The 20,477-nt window shown below is 29.5% G+C and overlaps 3 protein-coding genes across 3 annotated transcripts; all 3 read right to left on the minus strand.

Moving 5' to 3' along the window:
- Window positions 1-415: 415 nt before the first annotated feature.
- Window positions 416-3,029, minus strand: LOC114370421 (probable ubiquitin-conjugating enzyme E2 C). Its single transcript, XM_028327768.1, has 6 exons — window positions 2,679-3,029; window positions 2,352-2,379; window positions 1,411-1,641; window positions 1,130-1,193; window positions 979-1,038; window positions 416-783 (listed from the first exon to the last, which is right to left on the minus strand). The coding sequence occupies exons 1-6, from the start codon at window positions 2,798-2,800 to the stop codon at window positions 728-730; spliced, it is 561 nt and encodes a 186-aa protein (XP_028183569.1). The 5' UTR covers window positions 2,801-3,029; the 3' UTR covers window positions 416-727.
- A 1,498-nt stretch (window positions 3,030-4,527) lies between these two features.
- Window positions 4,528-9,684, minus strand: LOC114370418 (MLO-like protein 6). Its single transcript, XM_028327766.1, has 15 exons — window positions 9,404-9,684; window positions 9,228-9,285; window positions 8,954-9,114; window positions 8,732-8,854; window positions 8,321-8,381; window positions 7,073-7,161; window positions 6,847-6,921; window positions 6,660-6,754; window positions 6,518-6,567; window positions 6,151-6,191; window positions 5,889-6,062; window positions 5,750-5,785; window positions 5,451-5,524; window positions 5,284-5,344; window positions 4,528-5,180 (listed from the first exon to the last, which is right to left on the minus strand). The coding sequence occupies exons 1-15, from the start codon at window positions 9,521-9,523 to the stop codon at window positions 4,707-4,709; spliced, it is 1,692 nt and encodes a 563-aa protein (XP_028183567.1). The 5' UTR covers window positions 9,524-9,684; the 3' UTR covers window positions 4,528-4,706.
- Window positions 9,685-18,542: 8,858 nt separating this feature from the next.
- Window positions 18,543-20,445, minus strand: LOC114369808 (tetraspanin-6-like). The gene is made up of 3 exons (XM_028327064.1): window positions 19,696-20,445; window positions 19,007-19,326; window positions 18,543-18,769 (listed from the first exon to the last, which is right to left on the minus strand). The coding sequence occupies exons 1-3, from the start codon at window positions 20,185-20,187 to the stop codon at window positions 18,730-18,732; spliced, it is 852 nt and encodes a 283-aa protein (XP_028182865.1). The 5' UTR covers window positions 20,188-20,445; the 3' UTR covers window positions 18,543-18,729.
- Between the last annotated feature and the right edge of the window lie 32 nt (window positions 20,446-20,477).

Consider the following 20,477-nt stretch of genomic DNA (forward strand, 5'->3'; position numbering starts at 1 on the left):
ATACTTTTATACTATCTTCCAATCATAATCCGTTATTAATATGACTTTTAAATAATTATAAAAAAATAAACAAATTTATTGTACATAGTAAACTATAATTGAATGATGGTGTAAAAAATATTTTATATTAGTGTATAATTTTTTTTCTATAAATGATATACCATATTACTTTTCAAACTTAACGGTTTTAAACCTCATCATTTTCTTCCAACAAACATAATAATAATAACTTAATCCCCTCAATGCAAAATGGGGGCAATTCACTTGAGGGAGTAATTTTAAGTGATTATTCTAAATATCACGTATGTCAATTTCTTACCAAGAAACAAAATGATAATTATAAACTTTACATCCATCTCATAATTAAATCATCTATGAATGAATTTTGAGGCACTTAGAAATTAGGATGACCATGTAGTAAAGAATCCAAGCATCGGCTTCAAAGTGACAAATATTACGTAACATGAATATACAATTGTAAGCATCGTGCATCCGAAGCAAAAAATATCACAAAGATGTCATTGCGTCATTTGGCATTTTTGCAATGAAAACTTTTACTTCTATACACAAAGTAATTAAAAGACTTTTAGAGGACTTCCGAGTTCTCGTAGTTTCAGGTTACAATATCAAATCACACACACAAAAAAAAAAAGACATTTATAGGGTGCAGACTTTTTCTTCAGGCAAATATGACGTGGAAACTAATTGCTTTGGAATTTGTGTCCAATCAGCTTTCAAGAGCCTCTCCAGAAAAATACTGTTTGTGAACCATTCTCCTATAATCTGCATGACATTTTCCATGTATATGCAATTCAACAATTAACAAAAATCTACATTAGTCTACACTACAAGAGCATTACACATATTGAATAAGGGATGCAGATAAGTTAAGAAATAGTACGCAGTGTAAATCATTTTAAGTGTAATAAGTTTATGACAGAAATCAATGTTGGCAGTTTAAAAAATAATTTTCCAAACCTTCCTTATCATTCCAAAGTGCTGCAGCATAGCTGTTTAGAGGACTCTCCAGGTTAGGCTCTGTTATTAGAAAGTAAACTGCTCAGACAAGCATGCAAAAGTGAATGCAAAACTCAAAATATATATAAAAATAAAATTAAAAAAAACAGACCTTCCAATAAACTTTGAATAGACAGAAGAATAGTTCTGCAATCATAAGCTGAAGACCACTTGTCCTGTAGAAAGACACAAGTGGGAGATTTATTAGCTCCAAGAGAATGCAGTTGATGGAACACTTAGTGCAGATTGATGCAATAAAAATTGAAATTTGACATACATACACTTGGCATCCATAGTAAAAACTAAATGGTAGATTCAGACCCACCAAAAGACACAGATAATGGAAATTTTGGCTCTAAGACATTCTCTTTTGTTCTCTAGGTTCATGAATACCTGAAGAATGTCCAGACAAATGTTGCCAAACTGGTCAACATTTGGATGAAAGCACATTGTCTCAAACTTCACTTGGGGGGGCTTAAAAGGATAGTCTAGGGGAAAACGTAAGGAGAGTTTATAAGATAAACCCTCATACTGAGTCCCTTTTCCACCTTCAATTGTGCCAATCCATGTAAAAATACTCTCTCCATCAGGAAAAGCCGACACCCCGAGATCTCCTCCACTCATCTGCAGGAAAACTCATTATCAACATTGAGTGTGTTAGTGACTGTGAGAACAAGATAACAAATTATAATATGACTAAAAGCAAAGCATTTGTGAAACCTTAGTTTATTAAAAATCAGCTGATATCCCACTAGAATAATTTACACAAGTTACCACCCTCATAGATGCTGATTTAATATAAAAGACTATATGAGTAACAGAACAAATCAAACATGCTACATAAAATAAAATTGTTCGATACAGAATGTTCACAAATCACTATAAAACCATTTTTTTACAATAATCTAATAAAATATTTTACTCAACAGTGCAGAATATAAATAACATTTTTTTTTTTGTTAGACTATAAATATCAAACCTCAATATTTTCACTTGTTAGAGGGTGTTAGCCTTAAAGGCATAAAGTTTAGTATTCAAAATATAAATAATTTACCCATACAACACGAGTTCGCATAGAGAACCAATGCAATTTACATATTTTTTTTAAATAAAAAAAGAAAAGAAAGAAAGAAAGAAAGAAAAAGAAAATAACAACCCCTACTACCCTGGACCAAAATAAATGAAAAAATCATGATTTTCTAGATGTTCCTAAAGAATTAACTTTCTAAATCAGAATTGATTCTACGAAAAGTGTTAAGAGATGCAGGGAATTCAAGAGAAAAGGTCCATAACAATAATAAAAACAATCATAATTAAAGTAAAAAGAGATATACCATGAGAGCCATTAATTCCTTCTGGAGTCTGCAATTAAATGAAAACAAAACCATCAAGAACAATTCCAACGAAAAACTCAATATCAGAAAATAAAATTAAAATTTTTTAAAAATGAATAAACGGTCATCATCAAATATAGGATCAAAATTTCTGAACTCTAATTCGCTTGCCACGAAGAATCCAAAACCTGATCACGCAAAAAATAATCGAAAACCGAAAAAAAAAATCTTTTTTATTTCTACATGGGTAAGAAAAAGTTCAAATTTTTGAAAGATTTCATTTGACGAATCAAACAGAGAAAAAGAAAGATTTCCAATTTTATTCACCTCTGAGAAACGGCGGAGGTGTCGACGGCGGTAGGAGAAGGCAGCGGCTGCTTGGACGAAACGGCGGGCGGTCGAAGGTGGTCGGAGGAGTTGTCGGCGGTGGGATTGGAACGGACCTCCATGATGGCGATGAAGATCAACACGGAGGCTCAATCTGATCAACGGCTGAGATTTTTGAACCAACGGTGGAGAAGAAGGCACAGAACAGAGAAAGAAAATATTTTAGGGGAAAATGATTAACGATGGATGTGTGGAAGAAGAGATGGAACTTTTGAGTTTGCAGATTCCGGTGTTAGCCGCTGCTCGTTGCTTCTAACTGTTTCATTATCACAATTATTTATCACTTTTAATTTTTACGTGCTCATACTTTCCACCAATCAAAATCTTAAATGTGATATTTAATATTACTACTACTTTTTCTATTTCCTAAGAAAACACTTTTTTTTAATTTTAGTGTGTTTAAATTAAATTCATTATTTATACGTGTGATGTAATTGGAATATTTTTTTTTATACTCCCTCCCTCTGTTCTCCTTAATAAGAAAAACAAAATCACACTTATTTAAAAATTAATTAACTTTATTAAATTATGTTGTTACTAATTAAAAAAATATTTTTTAAAATTATTTTTCATTAAAACTTAATATTAAACACAAATTTCCTATTAAATAAAGAATATTTTAAATATAATTTCATTAAATAAGATAAAAATAGTTAAATTTTACTAATACTATCTCAATCTATACCTATTTCAAGGACTCAACTTTCTAAATTTGTTTGTTCATTTATATAAAATCAAATTTATATTGTCTCATACATTAATTATTTTTAGATTGAAAATACTCTTAAATAAGATAGAGATTATATTAATATGCATTTAGAAGAAAGAAAATCATTAATGACAATGATATTTTTGAAAAAATATACTTCTTTTGTTTCTAATTATAAAATTATTTCAACTAATTCACATATCTTAAGAAAAATAATTAATTTAATTAATCATATTAAATTTTTGAATTATTTGTACTATCATTTTAAATTTATAATTTTCTTATCTCTCTATTTACTTAATTATTTTTCATTAATGTTTGAAGAAAAAATAATTAAGTAAGAATACATAGAAAAAATAATGAATGTATCTAGAAATTAGAAAATGATTTTATAAAAAAAGATAAATAAAGAAGAATCTTATAATAAGAGATGTAGTATAAATTTAGGACAAAGATGAGAAGGAGAAGGTGAGGGCTAGAAGAAAGGGGTCAGAAAGTTTAAAAGGAGTTTAGGGTTAAGGTCCTTAAGGAGGATAAAAAGATAAATTCATAAATTAAAAACAATAGGAGTGAAATTAGAAAAATGGGGTTGCAAATAACAAACTCCAACAAGAAAGTGTTCCTTTCCAAAGATTTTGGGCCAAAAGCCCATGGAAGACTTTTTGCTTTTGGTAATTAGAAGACTTTTTTAATCATACTTTTTGTATTTAAAAAAAAACTACCATGCTTTTTTTCAAAAAAATATTCCAAAGTACTCCCTGTCATATAGTTATTCCTAAAATTGTATCTCCCGAAACACACTACACATCTCTCTTCAAAAATGCATATTCAAGAATTTTCATGTATGTTTTTCCCTTTTACATTACATGAGACTAAATTAAATCCCTCGAGCACTAATTTGGTCAATTAGATCATCAGCACGTTTTTATAAAAGAAATTTTTTTATCTTCAATATAGATAAACAAGTTTTTATATACTGACATGTGAAAGTGAAACTTCATCCTCAAATCATGTTGTAAAAATATATTACTTAACTTTCATTTCAATCTTTAAAAACTAACAAATATAAGGTTGATCGGATGATTAAAAAAATAAAAGAGGAAAAGTTACTATCTTAACATATACAGATAATAAAAATCTTCCAAAGCACTGCCCGTCTTTTACTTACAACGTAGATGTGCTCGATATGAATTGAAGCTAAAAAGATAAAAAAAAAAAAAAAACAAAACAAAACAAGGAAATGTTTCTAATACTCATATTTAGTTATTAGTATTACTACCAGTGTGGTGTCCCCTCCCAAATGAAAATTCAGATAAAGCAATGTTGATTTCATGTTGAGTTCGAATAGGATTGAGTCCACTAGGAGGCAATTCTGCTGTTGGAGCTGGCCGCTGCTGCTGCATCTGCATCTGCATCTGCATGGTCTTTTCATGATCAGGATCATGATCTCTTGCGTGGTGGCTTGGGGAATGTATCCCTTCAACACCCCACTGTTCATTTTCGTAATTGTATGCCCTTGGAGAAACTACTGGACTGTCACTGTGTCTAGGGTGCTTGTGAAGCAAGTGAACTGGAGACATGCCATGTGTCGGGGTTCCTGGCCTGCTTGAGAATGGTGTATTTGAAGTAGAATCCTTGTTGTGTTTGATGTGCTTTTTAGCAGTGTGATGCCAGTTCTTCAGGGCTACTGCAACATTTTCATTGAAAATAGTAGGTTTCATGGTAGAACCCATCTATAATGCCAGAAAAAACAAAATGAAATTAGTGCCTACTCTTAAGGTATAATATATATTGGTAAAGAAAGGCTGAAGTGAATATAATGTTCCTGTATCTGACCTGGGTGACTAGAGCATAAAGAGGCAAAGTCACATAACTGCATAGAACTTGTGTGAGAACCCTGCAAAATTTGGCACTTTCTTATTAGTATGCAAAAGTCACATGCTAATGATTGTTCCATGTGTTGGTATGTTACATGCAGTTTTGGTAAAAAGAAGTTAACTTACCCCATTGTAAGTCTAATGACAATATCTGCAGTAGTTTTGTGGAAACAAGAGTTTATTTTGAACCCATTGTCATACTGTAACAAAAACAAAATGATGCGAAGTTAGAATTAGCTTTTTTTAATGTTATTGAATTTGTTTTATATATTAATCAAAATTATTCGTGAGTGTTTTCCTAACAATTTGAGGTTCAGGAAAATATGTTCTAAGCACTGCTGCTACTTTCTTCAATATTGTATTACTAAACAACATGATCCACTGAACCAAAGTTTTAGGGAAGTTGATCAAGATGGGATACTTACTGTGCTCCAAGCAAAAAACGCTAGTTGAAATGCATTCTGCAGCACAGAATCAAGCATAATTAATTTCAGAACACAGGAGCTGGAATGCTTCAATTGGAAAGTTGGTTGAATCATAGGAAAGTAAATCATAAAATTTTACCTGAAAGAGAACAAGATGAATCAAAAAGAGGATGAGGCGGGGTCGATTGAACCAGAACAATTCATCTCCTGGCTCAACCAAAGGTGCACCCTTGACCACTTCCCCCCTATCTTGAATCTTTAGTGCCATCTCTGTTATGATCATTTGTAGCTTTGTTCCCACCAACAAGATTATCTGTAAATTTCACATTAAACTTTATGATCAGATTAATAGAAGAAAAAATAGACCAACAACATAAGCAGAATGAGTGGTTTGTGCTTACAATTACTGGGATAAATGGAATCCAAAAATAAGAATACCACCCTGCCCATATAGAACAAAAATTATCATTTATGAAATAAAGTAGAATATAAGAGCATAGTATAATGTTTCTAGTCTAAGGGCATTCTGATTTTAATACTATATAAGAAAAGATGAAGTAGTATAATGAAAGTCATACTATGCTGAGTATGCTCTCTGCTAAGAAAATCCTGTATCAATTGAATTCTACAAACATTGTGCATGAAAATGGTTGAAATGATTCACGATCAAACCCATGTTAATTTTATCTTGTTATAGTCAGATGTAATTAATTTTTAGCCATAGCAACACCAATTATGCATTGGTTTCGAAGTTTGAATAGGACTTACCATGAGTATTTGTGAGCAGAATTAGCACAGCAAAGAACCATATGGTTGGACTGCAAGTACCAAAATGCACGGTTAAGCTTAGATTGGTAAAGTAGTAACTTAGTGACAGAAAGAAGAGCGCAGCAGTATCTGGTATTCTTACGTTATGCCCACCACAACTGCAAAATCCTCATCAAGTGTTCTCTTGATATAGTTCTGGAAATCAAATTTTGCCTCATTTGCTGGAGTCAAATGTGCCTGAAATTACATAGCTTAGTTTAACTATGATATCCTTTTGAGCAAAAAATATCGAACTATAGAACAAATTAATTTTGTGAATACAAACTTACCACGATGAATCCATGCCGCAATGCCATGTAGTCTACTTTATTAAGTGACCCGTAGAATTGTCGGAAGAAGCTAACCTGATTGGAGCAAAACACAAAGGTCTCATAAAATTTGTGTCACAAATAACAAACCATGTGCCTGAAATTCAGAATGTAGCTAATGGCCTTGGAACAATGATACAATATAAATATGTAAGAAATTTATCATGCTATTCATTAGTGTACTCACTATCCATAAGGAAACTGGTGATCGACTCCATGAGCTCAAGTGCCTTCGTCCAAACGTTGTATCCCTAGCAAACCTGAACCTCTCAGGATCTGCAATGCATATTTGCAAAAGCCACAATCAGATGTGCCCATGTAAATGGCCAAAGATGAAAATGGCTTATTCGATGTACGTATCACTATCACTAATACATCCGAGACGAATGACACAAAAAATGTAACCTTATTATGCTAACAAGTAGCAGCAAGAATTTTCTCATAATAACAAGGAATATGTTGAAAAGAGTGTTAGTTATATACATGAAAGATAGTAATTATAAATTCTTTCATTTTAGACAAATTTTAGGAAAAGGGTTAACGAAACAAAGGTAAAAAAAGGCTACTTTTTATTGAAATAAAGAATATTCATCATGGATACTTTTAAGTAGTAGGTAAAAACACTTAATAAGTTATATTAAATAGTTCTTAATTAGTATCGTTAAGATTTTCGTATAGGACCTTAAATTTCAACATAATTAACAAGGCTATGCTCAAATTTTATATTTGCGTATTTACAAATTCTTTTGCAAAATATTTTTTATTAATCCTCTAAATGAAGAAAGTATTTATGTTTTTATGTTTCCAAAATATTAATTATATTTATTTTGTATTTAACATTTTTTTAAAATATTAAGAGTATTTTTAAATAAACTTACATGAAAATATAACATTTTTTTTATAGTTAATTATCTATTCCTTTAGACATTACATAAACATCACCTAATTAATGTCATTGAAGAGAGCTAGGGATAAGAACAAAATTTGAATATGATATGTCATTTAGACAAGAGAACTCATTCTCGATCACAAAAGATACTTTTTGATCATTTCTCACAAAAGTATTTTTTTTTGTGAATGTTTCTCGCAGAAGATATATAGTAACGCCTTATTAATTTGATTTATAACAGTAAACAATTTTCATATTGGGACATATTTTTTAATACAATTCTTAATTAAAAAATAATTTAAATCAAGTTGATGAATAGTTGAAAAACCAATTTTATTAATTAAAATTAATTAATCTACCAGAATTTAAAACAATAGAGCACTGAGGAGGGGAATTGTATTTACACTCACTCACTGTGTGTTTGAATGTGGTATGTGGTATTCAAATAAGGCAATTCATGATTGATAGATAATTTTTTGTCGGTATAACACGAAAAGATCACTGTTATCCAATATTAATAGATTTTAACTAAATGTGGAGTGTTACCATGGTGGAACTGATGGTCAAGACTCTTTGTTTCGTCTTCCCACTTCCTCCATATAGACATCTGCATATCACCATAATAAAAAAACAGAGAGAGACAAAAATAAATTGGTTTAATATGATCATTGAAACTCCTCTATTATTTTATTTTATTGGAGTTTTGTTTCAGTAAAATAAAATTTCCAAGTTTTGTTCATACAATAAATACTTTTTTTTCTTTTTATTATATATCATATCATCAATTATATTTATACTTTCTCTCTCAAGGCTCTTCGTTCTTAAGGATAAGAAATAGACGGATCATAATTCTTGTGAGATTACAAACTCCCAAATGGGAGGGCCTTTGAGAGGAAGCGAATTAAAGTAAATAATGAGAGCTGAAAGAGACAAGCTGAGCAGAGAGAGAGTACGTACCTTGGTTCTACCCAAAGTCAGTGTCATGATGCACTGTAGGATGTGAAAAATAGCAAGCACAAAGACGAATATATGGAGCTGGTGAATACTATATTCAGACATAAAAGCTACTTGGTCTTTACCCTGCAAAAAAATTAAATGAAAGTCAATTAATAAAGAAAAACACATATATAATTAAAAGAAGAATATATATATATATTGTGATTGTGATTAATTAATTACTTTATCTGCGCATTTGTCATAATATCCGTCTGGTTTTTTACGCTCATCACCGGGATCACAAGGATGCCAAGTGGATGCAACGCTTTTTGGGATGCATATATTAGAAATGTGATCTTGAAACATCACTAGGAGCAACGATATGAATCCCAGCAGCATAAGCTCTAAACACAAAACATTAATTTTCAATAATTAGACTCACCGAGAGGATCTCATAAATATGATATACAACTCATAAGAAGAAGTGTGAAATGTGCGTGAATTAATAATTCATTACCTCCTTTAACCTTTTCCAGCGCTTCATGAAGAGCCTTTTTGTGTTTCTTTTTTAACCACTGGTCATTAGAATCACACAGCAAAAGAGATATCAGGAATAATATTATAATATATATATATATATATATAATATCTGTTTAATTAATTACTTTCTCGATCGTAACATGTTGTACTTACCTTTCCAAGTTCTTCAAGAATATGTTCAATGAGGATTGAAATAGCAAGCATCACAAAGCACACAACTGCAACAGCCCATGTTGGAGTTGCCTCCAACTTCGCCTGAAGAACTTTGCTCATTTTTTACCCTCCACACTCTAAACAATTTTCTTTTTTCTTTTGTGTGTGTGGAAGAAGAGAATATTATGTAGCTAGCTAGAGACGTGTATAATATAAATTAAGGACGATGGTATACAACACCAATCTTTTTGGAGACTCTTGCTGATGATATTGTATATGTAGTTTTGTGGAATTGCTTGTGCTAGAGGTTAATATAATACAGAAGAAGCATATGCAAGAGAGAGAGTGAGAGAGAGAGCGTGTTGAAGCATCATTTTCAAAGAAACGAGGACTTTGACTTGTTCAAAAACAGTAATCGATCCAAAAGAGATAACAAGAACGAAGGAGTCTTAATTAAACTGTTTATTTTATTCAGAAAATTAAAAATAAATAAAAAAAAATGACGAAAAGTTCTCATAGCTAGTAGTGACTTAACTAGCTATAGCGCCAACTAACTGCAACGGTAAAAGAACGAGGAAACTGAATAAAACAAAATAGCCCAACAAAGTCATGTCACAGAATGACAGCAAGTTAATATATTAATAATTATGCAAGAAAAAGTGTATTTTTTATTTCTCTTTATCATCATGAACCTAACAAATTTAAGTTGGATAAAAAATTAAGTAAAATCTTATTAAAAATTATTTTTATAATAATCTTAATTTTAGCACATTAACTATTTAGATTTAATCACCTTATTGAAAAAATACAGTATTTTGATGTGCATACATTAGTGACTTCTTTTATAAGAAAAATTCGGGGAATATATGTCGGGCGAATTTTCATGTAATATTTTAAAGTTAAAAGGGATTTTTTTATATTTATTTATCACTCGAGATTTAGTTAAAGCTACAACGATACGTAAAGCCAGGTGCATGCATGGAAATTGTTCCAAAATTAATTCAGGCATATCCTAAACAACTTAGCTTGTATAGGTGAAACTCTTGGCATTTAACAATTAATAGTACATAACTCATAAAACAAATCTCATTTATTAGCACAAATACTTTCGAACAACCAAACTAAATCTTCATTATTCTAAAACTTCTATATAAACGCTTGGTATTATTATTATTTTAAATCGGTATTAGGGATCACTATAGTGGGATTTGAAAAAATTATATAACATGTTCAAATTACTCTAAAGGTAACTCTTAATAAATTTGTTGGGGGTGGGGTCATAAAAGGCAACTGAGTATATACGAATCCCTTTCTTACAACAGTAACGTTACGTTGAGTCGTTGACATCACAAGTTTCGTTTCTAGTTTTAGGCTTTTTTTTTTATAGATATTTCTAGTTTTAGGCTTAGGTCCTTATCTTGTTGACAATTATTATGTTATTAATTATTTGAAGAGTAGTCGATACAAAGAACCATTCATATACACATGATAAAATTAGTATAGAGTGAAAATGAGAGAAATAGATGGGAATTATATACTCAAAGTTAATGAGTTTGGTTGTAAGAAAATCAAAGGTGAGAAATTTAAAGATAATCCATTATTTATTTACACTCTCTTTCTTAATTATTTTTATTTTACACTCTCTTTCTTAATTATTTTTATTTTACTATTTCCTTCGGTTTTAATTATAACTCATAAAAGTCTTATATTTTTTGTCTCATAATTAAATCTCAATTATCAATTTATGTCTTATTTAATGAGGTTATCTTTAAATTAAAATATCCTTCATTTAAAAGGTTAAAGATTTTTTATACTTAATATTAATTTCTAATGAAATATAGTTTTAAAAAAATATTTATTATTTAATTAGAAATCACACAATTTAATAAAATTAACTAATTTTATTAATGAGTATAAAGTAGATTTTTTGTTTGTAATCAAGACCAAAGGAAGTATTATTCTCTTTCTATGTTTTCTTTATTTCACTTAAATCAAACATCTTTATTTGGATCAATTTCTCGCATATTTTTATTTATCTTTTTATTTTCTTATCTATTTCTTTCATTTCTTACCAATGATTTTTGTAAAGGTCTACCAAATGATTCTAAAGCATCATCCGTATTTTTTTATTATAAAAATGATAACACAAACCTTTGAAATTCTTAAAGAAGTGAGTGGTTAAATTAATTTTGTGAGTCCTATGATACTTGTAAATATGTTATTTATGATACAATGTTACTAAGCAACCTTAAAATTAAACAACTTATATAAACATATGAATAAAGATGCTTTAAAAATACTAGTTAGCAGAAGCCTTTAAAAAATAAACAAAAAATATTTTGTGATAGTTTATTAAGATTTTAAAAGCCCATAAATAAGTCTTACATTATTTAACTATGACAATATAGATTTTTTCAAGAGAATATATCCAAATTTAGTGTTATTCGATTAAGATTCATATTTTCATAAGTAATAAAAAGTTACTCGATATTTAAGAGTTTGCTAATTAATTTCAAGAAATTGTTTACAGTGTTATTTGTGTGAATTTGTAATGAGAAGTAAAATTGCAATCTCATCTCAAATCTCACCCAAATTTAAGACTTTCTTGACCTTTTTTTACTCTTAAGACTTCTATATGTTTCAAATGTTGGGCAGAACCATCGAATTTATTTTATAATGAAAAAGTATTATTTTATTTATATACTTTCTTGAGCCCATACAATATTTTATGATTAAATTAAAACTTTGTGGGAAATTACGTTGATCGTATAGCTATTTAAAGACACTAATTAATGCTTCATTTGTTAAACCACCTAATCCAAGTATCCAACAAAAGTAGGGCAAAATTGTTGCCTTATAAAAAAAATGAAAAATACAAAGTTTTCTTATTACAATGTCTTTGTACTAATATCTTTATTATTATTAAACGAAGAAACATTATGTTTATATTTTCAAATATTAAATAATTCTTTATTAAAATATCAATTAAAAGAAACTAATTGTATAAAAAAATTGCATTGTTATATGAAAAATAATAATTATAAGATCTTTATTCATTTCTTTCACCACAACAGCATTAATATAATATGGCCACCCAAAGTTTGGGTCAGTTAAATTAATTGCAGTCTCGCCAACCAACTTGATAGGATAAGTTTAATTACGAATGGTCCGTTGCACTGACAAACATCTTAATAAGAAAACCTTTTTCATAAATTACATGAATTAGTAATAAAAATGGGTAAGAAACATGTGAGAAAAAAAATCATGATTTATTAAACAAGATTGATAAAAAAAGAAAAACGTCAAATCTTTTTGCAAGAATCAAAATAACAATCCTGCGTAACACAGCTCAGAGCATCTTGATATAATTACTGGTGTAGTTATGAGGTCTATAGTGATGTTTACCTACTCATGAAAGAAGGACAGAATTAATTTATTTTAGCTAGGTAGAGAATGTAGTTGCATACATTAGTGAGTTGAAGATCGAGCAAGTTGGAGCAGCAATTTCCGAATCATTCCACCTCTCGTTGGCGTTTCCCTACACGGATAGCTTTTTGCCAAGTTGCCAGTTGATTGCAACCCTATGTTGACCACTTGACCTCATCATCAAATTCATAACTTTTTGCTTCTAAGGGTCAATTGTTTAATCCTGCTGATAATATTCATCTGCCAAAAAGGCTACTGTTAATAATAATCATTCATTTCAATAAGTTTAACGGATCGGATTATTTTTAGTAAAATCTATTGTATTACCTTTTTCACATAAATAAACTGTCTTTTTTAAAAAAAACACAAATTATGGTTATCTTTGTATCAAATAAGATTAATTACTCTTTTATCCTTAAATTTAAGGGTATGTTTTTTTAATTCATTATCTTTAATGAAATTTTTACTCCTAATTATATTATTTTTTGTAATTAGTATGTAAGATATAAACTTAAAATCTTAAAAAGATCAAATTCAATTCTACTCAAACTAGTGACATCTTATCAAATAATTAAGCTGATATATAGACCATTAGAATTTAAGGAATGTTTTTTTTCTTTCTGCTTTTTTTTGCACAAATATACAGTCTTTTTAAAGAATACATATTATGGCCATCTCTATATCAAATTGCAAATATTCATTTTCATTTTTCTTTATAATTTTAAAATGGAGATTTTTTTTATCGTCATTCAAAATTATCTATAGTAATATAAGTTATTACGATATAATTTAATTATTCTCGTAATCTTCATCTTATAAAAATTACAGATAACTTGTTTTTTCGCTAGTAATTATAAAGGAAATATGAGCTGAACAATGGACTACACTCTCACCCGTCATAACTAACATGGCAAAACTACAAAGTATAGAGTTTTTTAACCCCTAAATACAAAAAAAAAAAATTATACAAGTAATATAAGTTAAAAATTATTTATTTAAGTGATACAAATTATTATCATGATAAATCAATTTCTGCCAAATCGATTTCTCACCTTCACTTTTTTTATATACATTTGAGAAATCGGTTATTGGGCCAATTTTTTTCAAGTTTATATTTACTTATTTTGTTTTTTAAAATATTTATTTTTTATTTCCTTTTAATTTTCAATTTTATAATTTATATATTTCAAATATATATATATATATATATATATATATATATATATATATATATATATATATATATATATATATTATTTTGCTAAGTGAGAAATCTATTTTTCAGGAACCAATTTTTTAACTACTTTTTTTGTTTTGTTTTTTTTGCTGGAACAAATTTCTCAATAATAGATTTCTTAAGTGCATTTTTTATTTGTTTTAAAGAAGAGTGAAAATCTTTTGTATTTCCATTTTATTAATTATATATATTTATGTTTTTTTTAATTTGTAATTTATCATTGGAATTATTTTTTTTAAGATTCTCCACAATAATCACATTAGTATATGAGGATTATGATATTTATCTAAGTTTTTCTTCTTCTTCTTTAATCATGTAGAATAACACTACATTTATAATTTTTTAAAATGGAAAAAAAAAAAACTATTGTATGATTGAGATATTTTTTCTAGACTAGATTTTCATTTTAAAAAAATATTTTAATCTTTCTATAAAAAAACAAAATTAATTTATTTTCAATAAAATTTGTATTTAACCCATAATTTATAATTATGAGACTACATTATTATTCCATCGATAAAACATTATAAATATGAAGAACTTCATAAAAATTTCAAAGGAATTAACTAATTCCTATTGCTAATCCTTTTTAAAATATATAAATCATAAAATTAAAGGGAAACAAAAAAAATTATTAAAAAAATAAAAATAAAATATTTAAAACAAAATAAATAAATATAAAATTAAAAAAAGCAATAATTTTGGAACATTGAGAAATCAGTTCCTAAATGTATAAAAAAAAAGAGAAGATGAGAAATCAATTTGGAGAAAATCAATTTGTGAATATGAATAATAATTTGTATCACTTAAATAAATAATTTTTAACTTATATTATATATGTAATTTTTAATTTTTTTTTATTTATGGGATAAAAACTCACAACTATATGTTACTTACACAAGTCTTATACCAAAACTACTTAAAAAACAATTTTAAAGGAAATTAATAAACAATAATTTTAAACATGTGTCGTATCCTCCAAATCAAATTCAATTCCCCTTCACCCACGTAACATTTGTGCATGCATCTACCACCAAACAGAAGAAGCATGAAATTCCATGAATCAAGGCTGCAAACGTCTCTTGAATTCAACTCAACCCAAATAGATTACTTATTAGAGTGGGTGTGTGTGTTCACTTATTAGAGTGACTCTTGAACCCAACTCAACCCAAATAGATTGGATTGAGTTTTTTAAATGTTTAGATCAAAACACACTCCAATTAAACTCAATATTAAATGGGTTAAATAACTTATTTTGTATTTTAAATTCGTGATTCAACCTAACCCAAACATATATATTATTCTAATAATAATAATAATAAGTATTTTTTGGAGACAATTGTTAAAGACCAAATGAATTATATTCTAGTGTCTTGGTTGTATAACACTAATAACCCTATAAGATTTTGGATTATGTCTATATGTTTGATTAAGATTTTGGGTTATTTGAAGATTTTCTAAATGGTAGATTTTTAATAGAGAATTTGGACTATATCTCAATTGTTTTTAATTGAGTATACTCTATTATTAATATTTTTCCTTTATATTGCACATGTTATCTTAGACAAATGGCAACTAGAAGTTGTACTAGTCATGTTAATGTCTCAAGTCCTCTACCACCACTTACTCTTTTTCAATGTCCTACTAAATCTGCACATGCTGAAGTTCCACCATAATCAGAACAAGTGCCAGAGGATCCTACTCAACAAGGGCCAAAAGCTCCATCTTCACTTGAAGGCGCTAAAAAGAAAACCTACCAGAACTCCTTCTAGTGTGGGTTCATTCTAATAGGGTAAATGATGATGTTTTTTGCAAGTATTGTTGTAAATATGGGACCACTAATTTGATAAAGCATGTGAGAGACGATAAAAAGACCCTAATCATCATGTTGATAAGAAACAAAAGACTATTATTCTTGGGAAGGGATGTGAGGATGACTCGTTGTTAATATGAAACTTGTTGAACTCACTTAAGAACAGACTCTTGTAATACTTTCAAAAATAATAATTATTGATGAACTTTCTTTTAATTTTGTTAAAAATGAAGAGTTTAGGAAGTTTATTTAAATTTTTAATTACAGATGAACTTCCTTTTTATTTTTGTACAATTTATTCAAAAATTAAATTATGCAAAATAAAATTATTTTTAAAATATTTTGATCCAATTGATCCAACCTAATCCAACCCACTTATGATCGAGTTGATTTGGGTTGAGTTTAATAGAATTTTTTTAAAATCCAACCTAATTCAATATGAAATTTTGTTTATTGGTTTGGGTGACGGATTTAGTCAAACTTAGTCTAATCATAGTTATACACTCCTATATTCATGTAATATTGGGATATTTTTTTGTTAATGACGTCATAATGATGTTGCAAGTTGTTCGGGAAACAATTATTATGTTCGCCATTAAAGTAGCGCCAGAGAGTTCTAAGTTGATTTTGTCAATAATTTATTTGAACAATTCATGAAGCAACAGAGCTGTTAACACCTTCAACCTTTCAAACCAATAATAGGTGATCTAAACCCCACCATTGCATTAATGTCCTTTGTCTTCTGAATGCTGGAGATAATGTTACGGTACTCGTCGACCCACAATGATTGTAGAAAGACGGCACTAAACTACTCTGAATAACCCAAGAACTATAGGGAGGACCTCTTTTGTTAAAAGAAAACACATGAAAATCTATTTGGATTGTTTAAATGTTATCTAAACGGAAAACACTTTACAGAAAAGGGTGATGTGTTTTAGCTACTAATTATTAAATTTAATTATACTTTTTTCTCCTCGTATTTTATTACTTGTGTAATTTTTATCCCTCTAAATTTAATTATTCTCATTTCATCTTCATAATTTTCCAACTATTAAATTATATTTTCCTGTAATATTTTTTAAATTATTATAATAACTAAGATTTAAAGAGATATGATGTATTATTAATTTGTATAATTTAACTATATATATATATATATATCCTGAAAAAAATATATAAAATGTTAGAAAAGGCATTTTTTTTTCTCTTTATTTTATTTAAGGGCCTATAAATTTTTTCCTATGTACACCGGGACAAATATAACAACCGAATGAAAATTACTTTATGCACCCCATTTTGTTTGTTGCCCTCCCAAAATCTCTTTATTCCCAACTTACCTTTCTCACCTCTCCCCTTGCTCACCCTGTTCTTCTTCCTTTCCCCCACCACATCGCACCTTCTCATCATCACCACTGTAGAATCAATCCCTTCTCTCATGCCTCTCCTTCCTTGCATCATTGCCATAGTCTCCTCCACCTTTAGATTCAGGGTTCAAAAGTATGGTTTCATAATTTTTGTATTCTGGATACTCAATCCAAAGTTATGAAATTATAATTCTAGAATCCCAAATCCAAAAGCTAGTCTTTATAATTTTGGATTGAATAATTGTATTCTAGGTCACTCAATCCAAAATAATTTTGGATTCGGGATTCCCAAATTATGGTTCCATGATTCTGAAGTGAGTAATCCAAAATATGTTTAACCATAATCATGAATCACGAATATAAAGGTGGGGGAGGTTGTGGCAGCAACGCAAGGAAGGAGAGGCACAAAGGAAGGGATTGATTCCGCAATGACAATCGTGAGAAGGGGCGATGGGAGATGAGAGGAGGAAGATGGAGAGAAAAGGGTGAGCAAGAGAGAAGGATAAGCAGGGAATATTAAAAATTTTGAGGGTGCATCAAGTAAAAAATGGGGATGGAGGAAACCATTGCCCAACAGAATCCTTCAATGCTTCATTATTCTTACCCAGTAAAAAATGAAATTAAAAAAGAGTTTTGGGCCTTGGGGTTATTATGAGTAATAGCAATCCAGCAATCTCCGTAACTTTTTAGATAGCGTTTTTCGGACTGATCTTTCTGTTTTTTTAATTAAAATTGAGTTTAATTGATATATATTTTTTACATTGTAAACTAATTAAAAATCACTTAGGTATAAATTTAAAATAATTGTTACAAAAATTAAGAATCTTACCATACGTGTTAATTCATGATTGAATAATAGTGTAAAAATAATACATTGTTAATATATTTTAATTAAATTCTAATAAATGTAGGTAGTGTTGGCAAATACTGAAATAAAGTAGAATAAAATGAAATGAGATATTATTATTTTGTGTATTATGTTTAGTAATTTATAAAATGAAATAAGATCATTTGTACTATTTTGTGTTTGATAAAAAAAATATTATTCCGGTTCGTTTTACTGTTTTAACTTTTTCCAATGAAATCAAATAGTATTACTTTTCTAAGTTTTTTTTATAGTTCAATTATGTTCTAAGATGGAATGTAGATGTTCCATTTGGAGCAAACACGGCACCAAATGCTACATACTTATTCGATTATTCCATCCATCTTCCATTATTTTTACCTTTGTGCGTAAGAACGGAAACGCAAGTGGGATTAATTAGAGTGCGTATTCTATTCTATCTACCCCGTTGCATATAATTCAGTGTACTTGTTGATGTATTAAAATTCAAAATCAACTAGTAATGAGAAAAAGTAACGGCGTGTTACGATATTTGAGATAAAGCGAAATTATGCTTTATACAAAAAAGCAGCCATTCAGGGAATGGAAAGGCCTTGATGCCTTCTCTAGTCTATACCATGGATTGTAGTTAGAGCTTCTCAGCTAATAAAGCTGTTCTCTCCTGTCATGTAACCACCTCCACCTGTGGGAAAAAGCATATCAAAAGTCATACCCAAAGCAAAAGACTTCAATTTTAAGCGTTTGAAATAAAGTTTAATAGATATGCATTTTCATTGTAAAAGTTTTTATACTATAATTACTTTTTTATGATTTTTTAAGCAATTATTATAAAAATCGATAAATTATATTGAATTAATAGGCATGATTTTCATATAAGGGAAATGAATTAATAATATGATTTTGTAAATTTTGGACTCACCAATGGTAATCCCATCTAGGTCGGACTTTGGTCATGCGGTTTTCACCATAGGGATAATCCGTTTCAGCTCTTCTTGTGTTTCTGAAAGCACAGCACCCAATGGAATAAATCCCTATGAGAAGCACAAGCATGGTGACTGTGAGAACCGAGAGCTTGTGCCAATTCCCTCTTATGTCTTCAAGCACACCAGCTTTGCAAGAATCACACTCATAGCATAGCAAATTAGGGGCATTGTTCCACCTGTAGCAATCAGGGTCTTGAGTCATCATTGTTGTTGCCACGTTGTAAGTGCAAGCAGTTGGTGGCTTACAACATCCAGACTGCAAAATCCAAATTCAAAAAATACAATTATAACTTACCAATTATAAGTCTCACAAATTTGAAATTAGTAGTAGTAACAACCAAAAGAAGAAATACAAACCTATCACCAGTCCACTATATATTGAAATCATCTATTTCTAGTTTAGCTTCTTAGTTCATTAGCTCATAATTTTTAGTCATTAAGAATTTTCATTTACACACATAGGAAGCTAATAAGAGTGACATCAAAATTTGAAAGCTTAAACAAATCCAAAAGAGAAAGAAGCTACATAACATAACTAATTGTACCTGTAGGAATTATAAGATTGTTTTGAGAGTGAAAGATCGTAACAACTAACACTGATTAAAAAAAAAAAAACTAATTGTACCTGTATTGGAGACATATCCCTTTGCATATAATCAAGAGGGGTCCAAGAGGCAAGCTTTTCACAAGTTTTAGACCCCAAAATACAGCCTCTAATAGTGTTCCAATAGCGAGGATCCTGAATTCTCTTCCTCAACCATGGTGAGTAATCTTGAAGACGATACTCCTTGTAAACCCTTCCAGGCACTTCCACACCACCGCCCTTGCTAGTCACACCAAAACCAAATATTGTGAAGCCCATGAGTGCTGCTATGAGGAACAACATGACCACCAAGTACAACCATAGTGCACATGCCACATGAAAACATGCACCAATGAAGCCTGCTAGTGACACCACTAGCACAACGAATCCTATAACCAAAAGAGGGGTTTGGAGAAAATTCTCACAGGTTGTGCTGCTCCTTGCCATCCATAGACCTGCTCCAATTATTGGTATGGATGCTAAAAGTGTGAACAAGTTCAAGAACCCGATTACTGTGTTGCTGAACCTATACATGTCTCTCACTCTCACTCTATCTTTAGTTTGTTATCTATTGATTGCTCGTGTGGTGTCTTCAGCTTTGTTTCCTTTTAAAAAGGGAGAGTGGCATTCATATTTTGCTTTGTTTATGCTGTGTTTCAAACTCAGAAACTTATGTTGGAGGATGTGAAAACTAACAAATGAAATGAGATTGTCCTTCTTAGTTATTAAGGAAGTTATTTTTTGTCTTAAAGTGACGAGTTTGCTTTTCTTCCCTCCTTTCCCGGTCTTTTTTATTCAAGTATACAAGTGACACAATTGACATA

The sequence above is a fragment of the Glycine soja genome, chromosome 10, assembly GCF_004193775.1.
Source record: "Glycine soja cultivar W05 chromosome 10, ASM419377v2, whole genome shotgun sequence".
Classification (NCBI taxonomy): Eukaryota; Viridiplantae; Streptophyta; class Magnoliopsida; order Fabales; family Fabaceae; genus Glycine; species Glycine soja.

Excerpts from the sequence above, each read along its gene's own strand:
- LOC114370418 (XM_028327766.1), bottom strand. The coding sequence starts at position 9,523 with ATGAGCAAAGTTCTTCAGGCGAAGTTGGAGGCAACTCCAACATGGGCT. Across the intron at positions 6,922-7,072 it reads CACCAGTTTCCTTATGGATA|GTTAGCTTCTTCCGACAATT; the intron begins GTGAGTACACTA and ends TGCTCCAATCAG. Across the intron at positions 6,063-6,150 it reads TTCCATTTATCCCAGTAATT|ATAATCTTGTTGGTGGGAAC; the intron begins GTAAGCACAAAC and ends TGAAATTTACAG.
- LOC114370421 (XM_028327768.1), bottom strand. The coding sequence starts at position 2,800 with ATGGAGGTCCGTTCCAATCCCACCGCCGACAACTCCTCCGACCACCTT. Across the intron at positions 2,380-2,678 it reads ACCTCCGCCGTTTCTCAGAG|ACTCCAGAAGGAATTAATGG; the intron begins GTGAATAAAATT and ends ATTTAATTGCAG. Across the intron at positions 1,642-2,351 it reads AGGAATTAATGGCTCTCATG|ATGAGTGGAGGAGATCTCGG; the intron begins GTATATCTCTTT and ends GTTTTCCTGCAG.
- LOC114369808 (XM_028327064.1), bottom strand. The coding sequence starts at position 20,187 with ATGTATAGGTTCAGCAACACAGTAATCGGGTTCTTGAACTTGTTCACA. Across the intron at positions 19,327-19,695 it reads GGGATATGTCTCCAATACAG|TCTGGATGTTGTAAGCCACC; the intron begins GTACAATTAGTT and ends TGGATTTTGCAG. Across the intron at positions 18,770-19,006 it reads CCTAGATGGGATTACCATTG|GTGGAGGTGGTTACATGACA; the intron begins GTGAGTCCAAAA and ends TTTTTCCCACAG.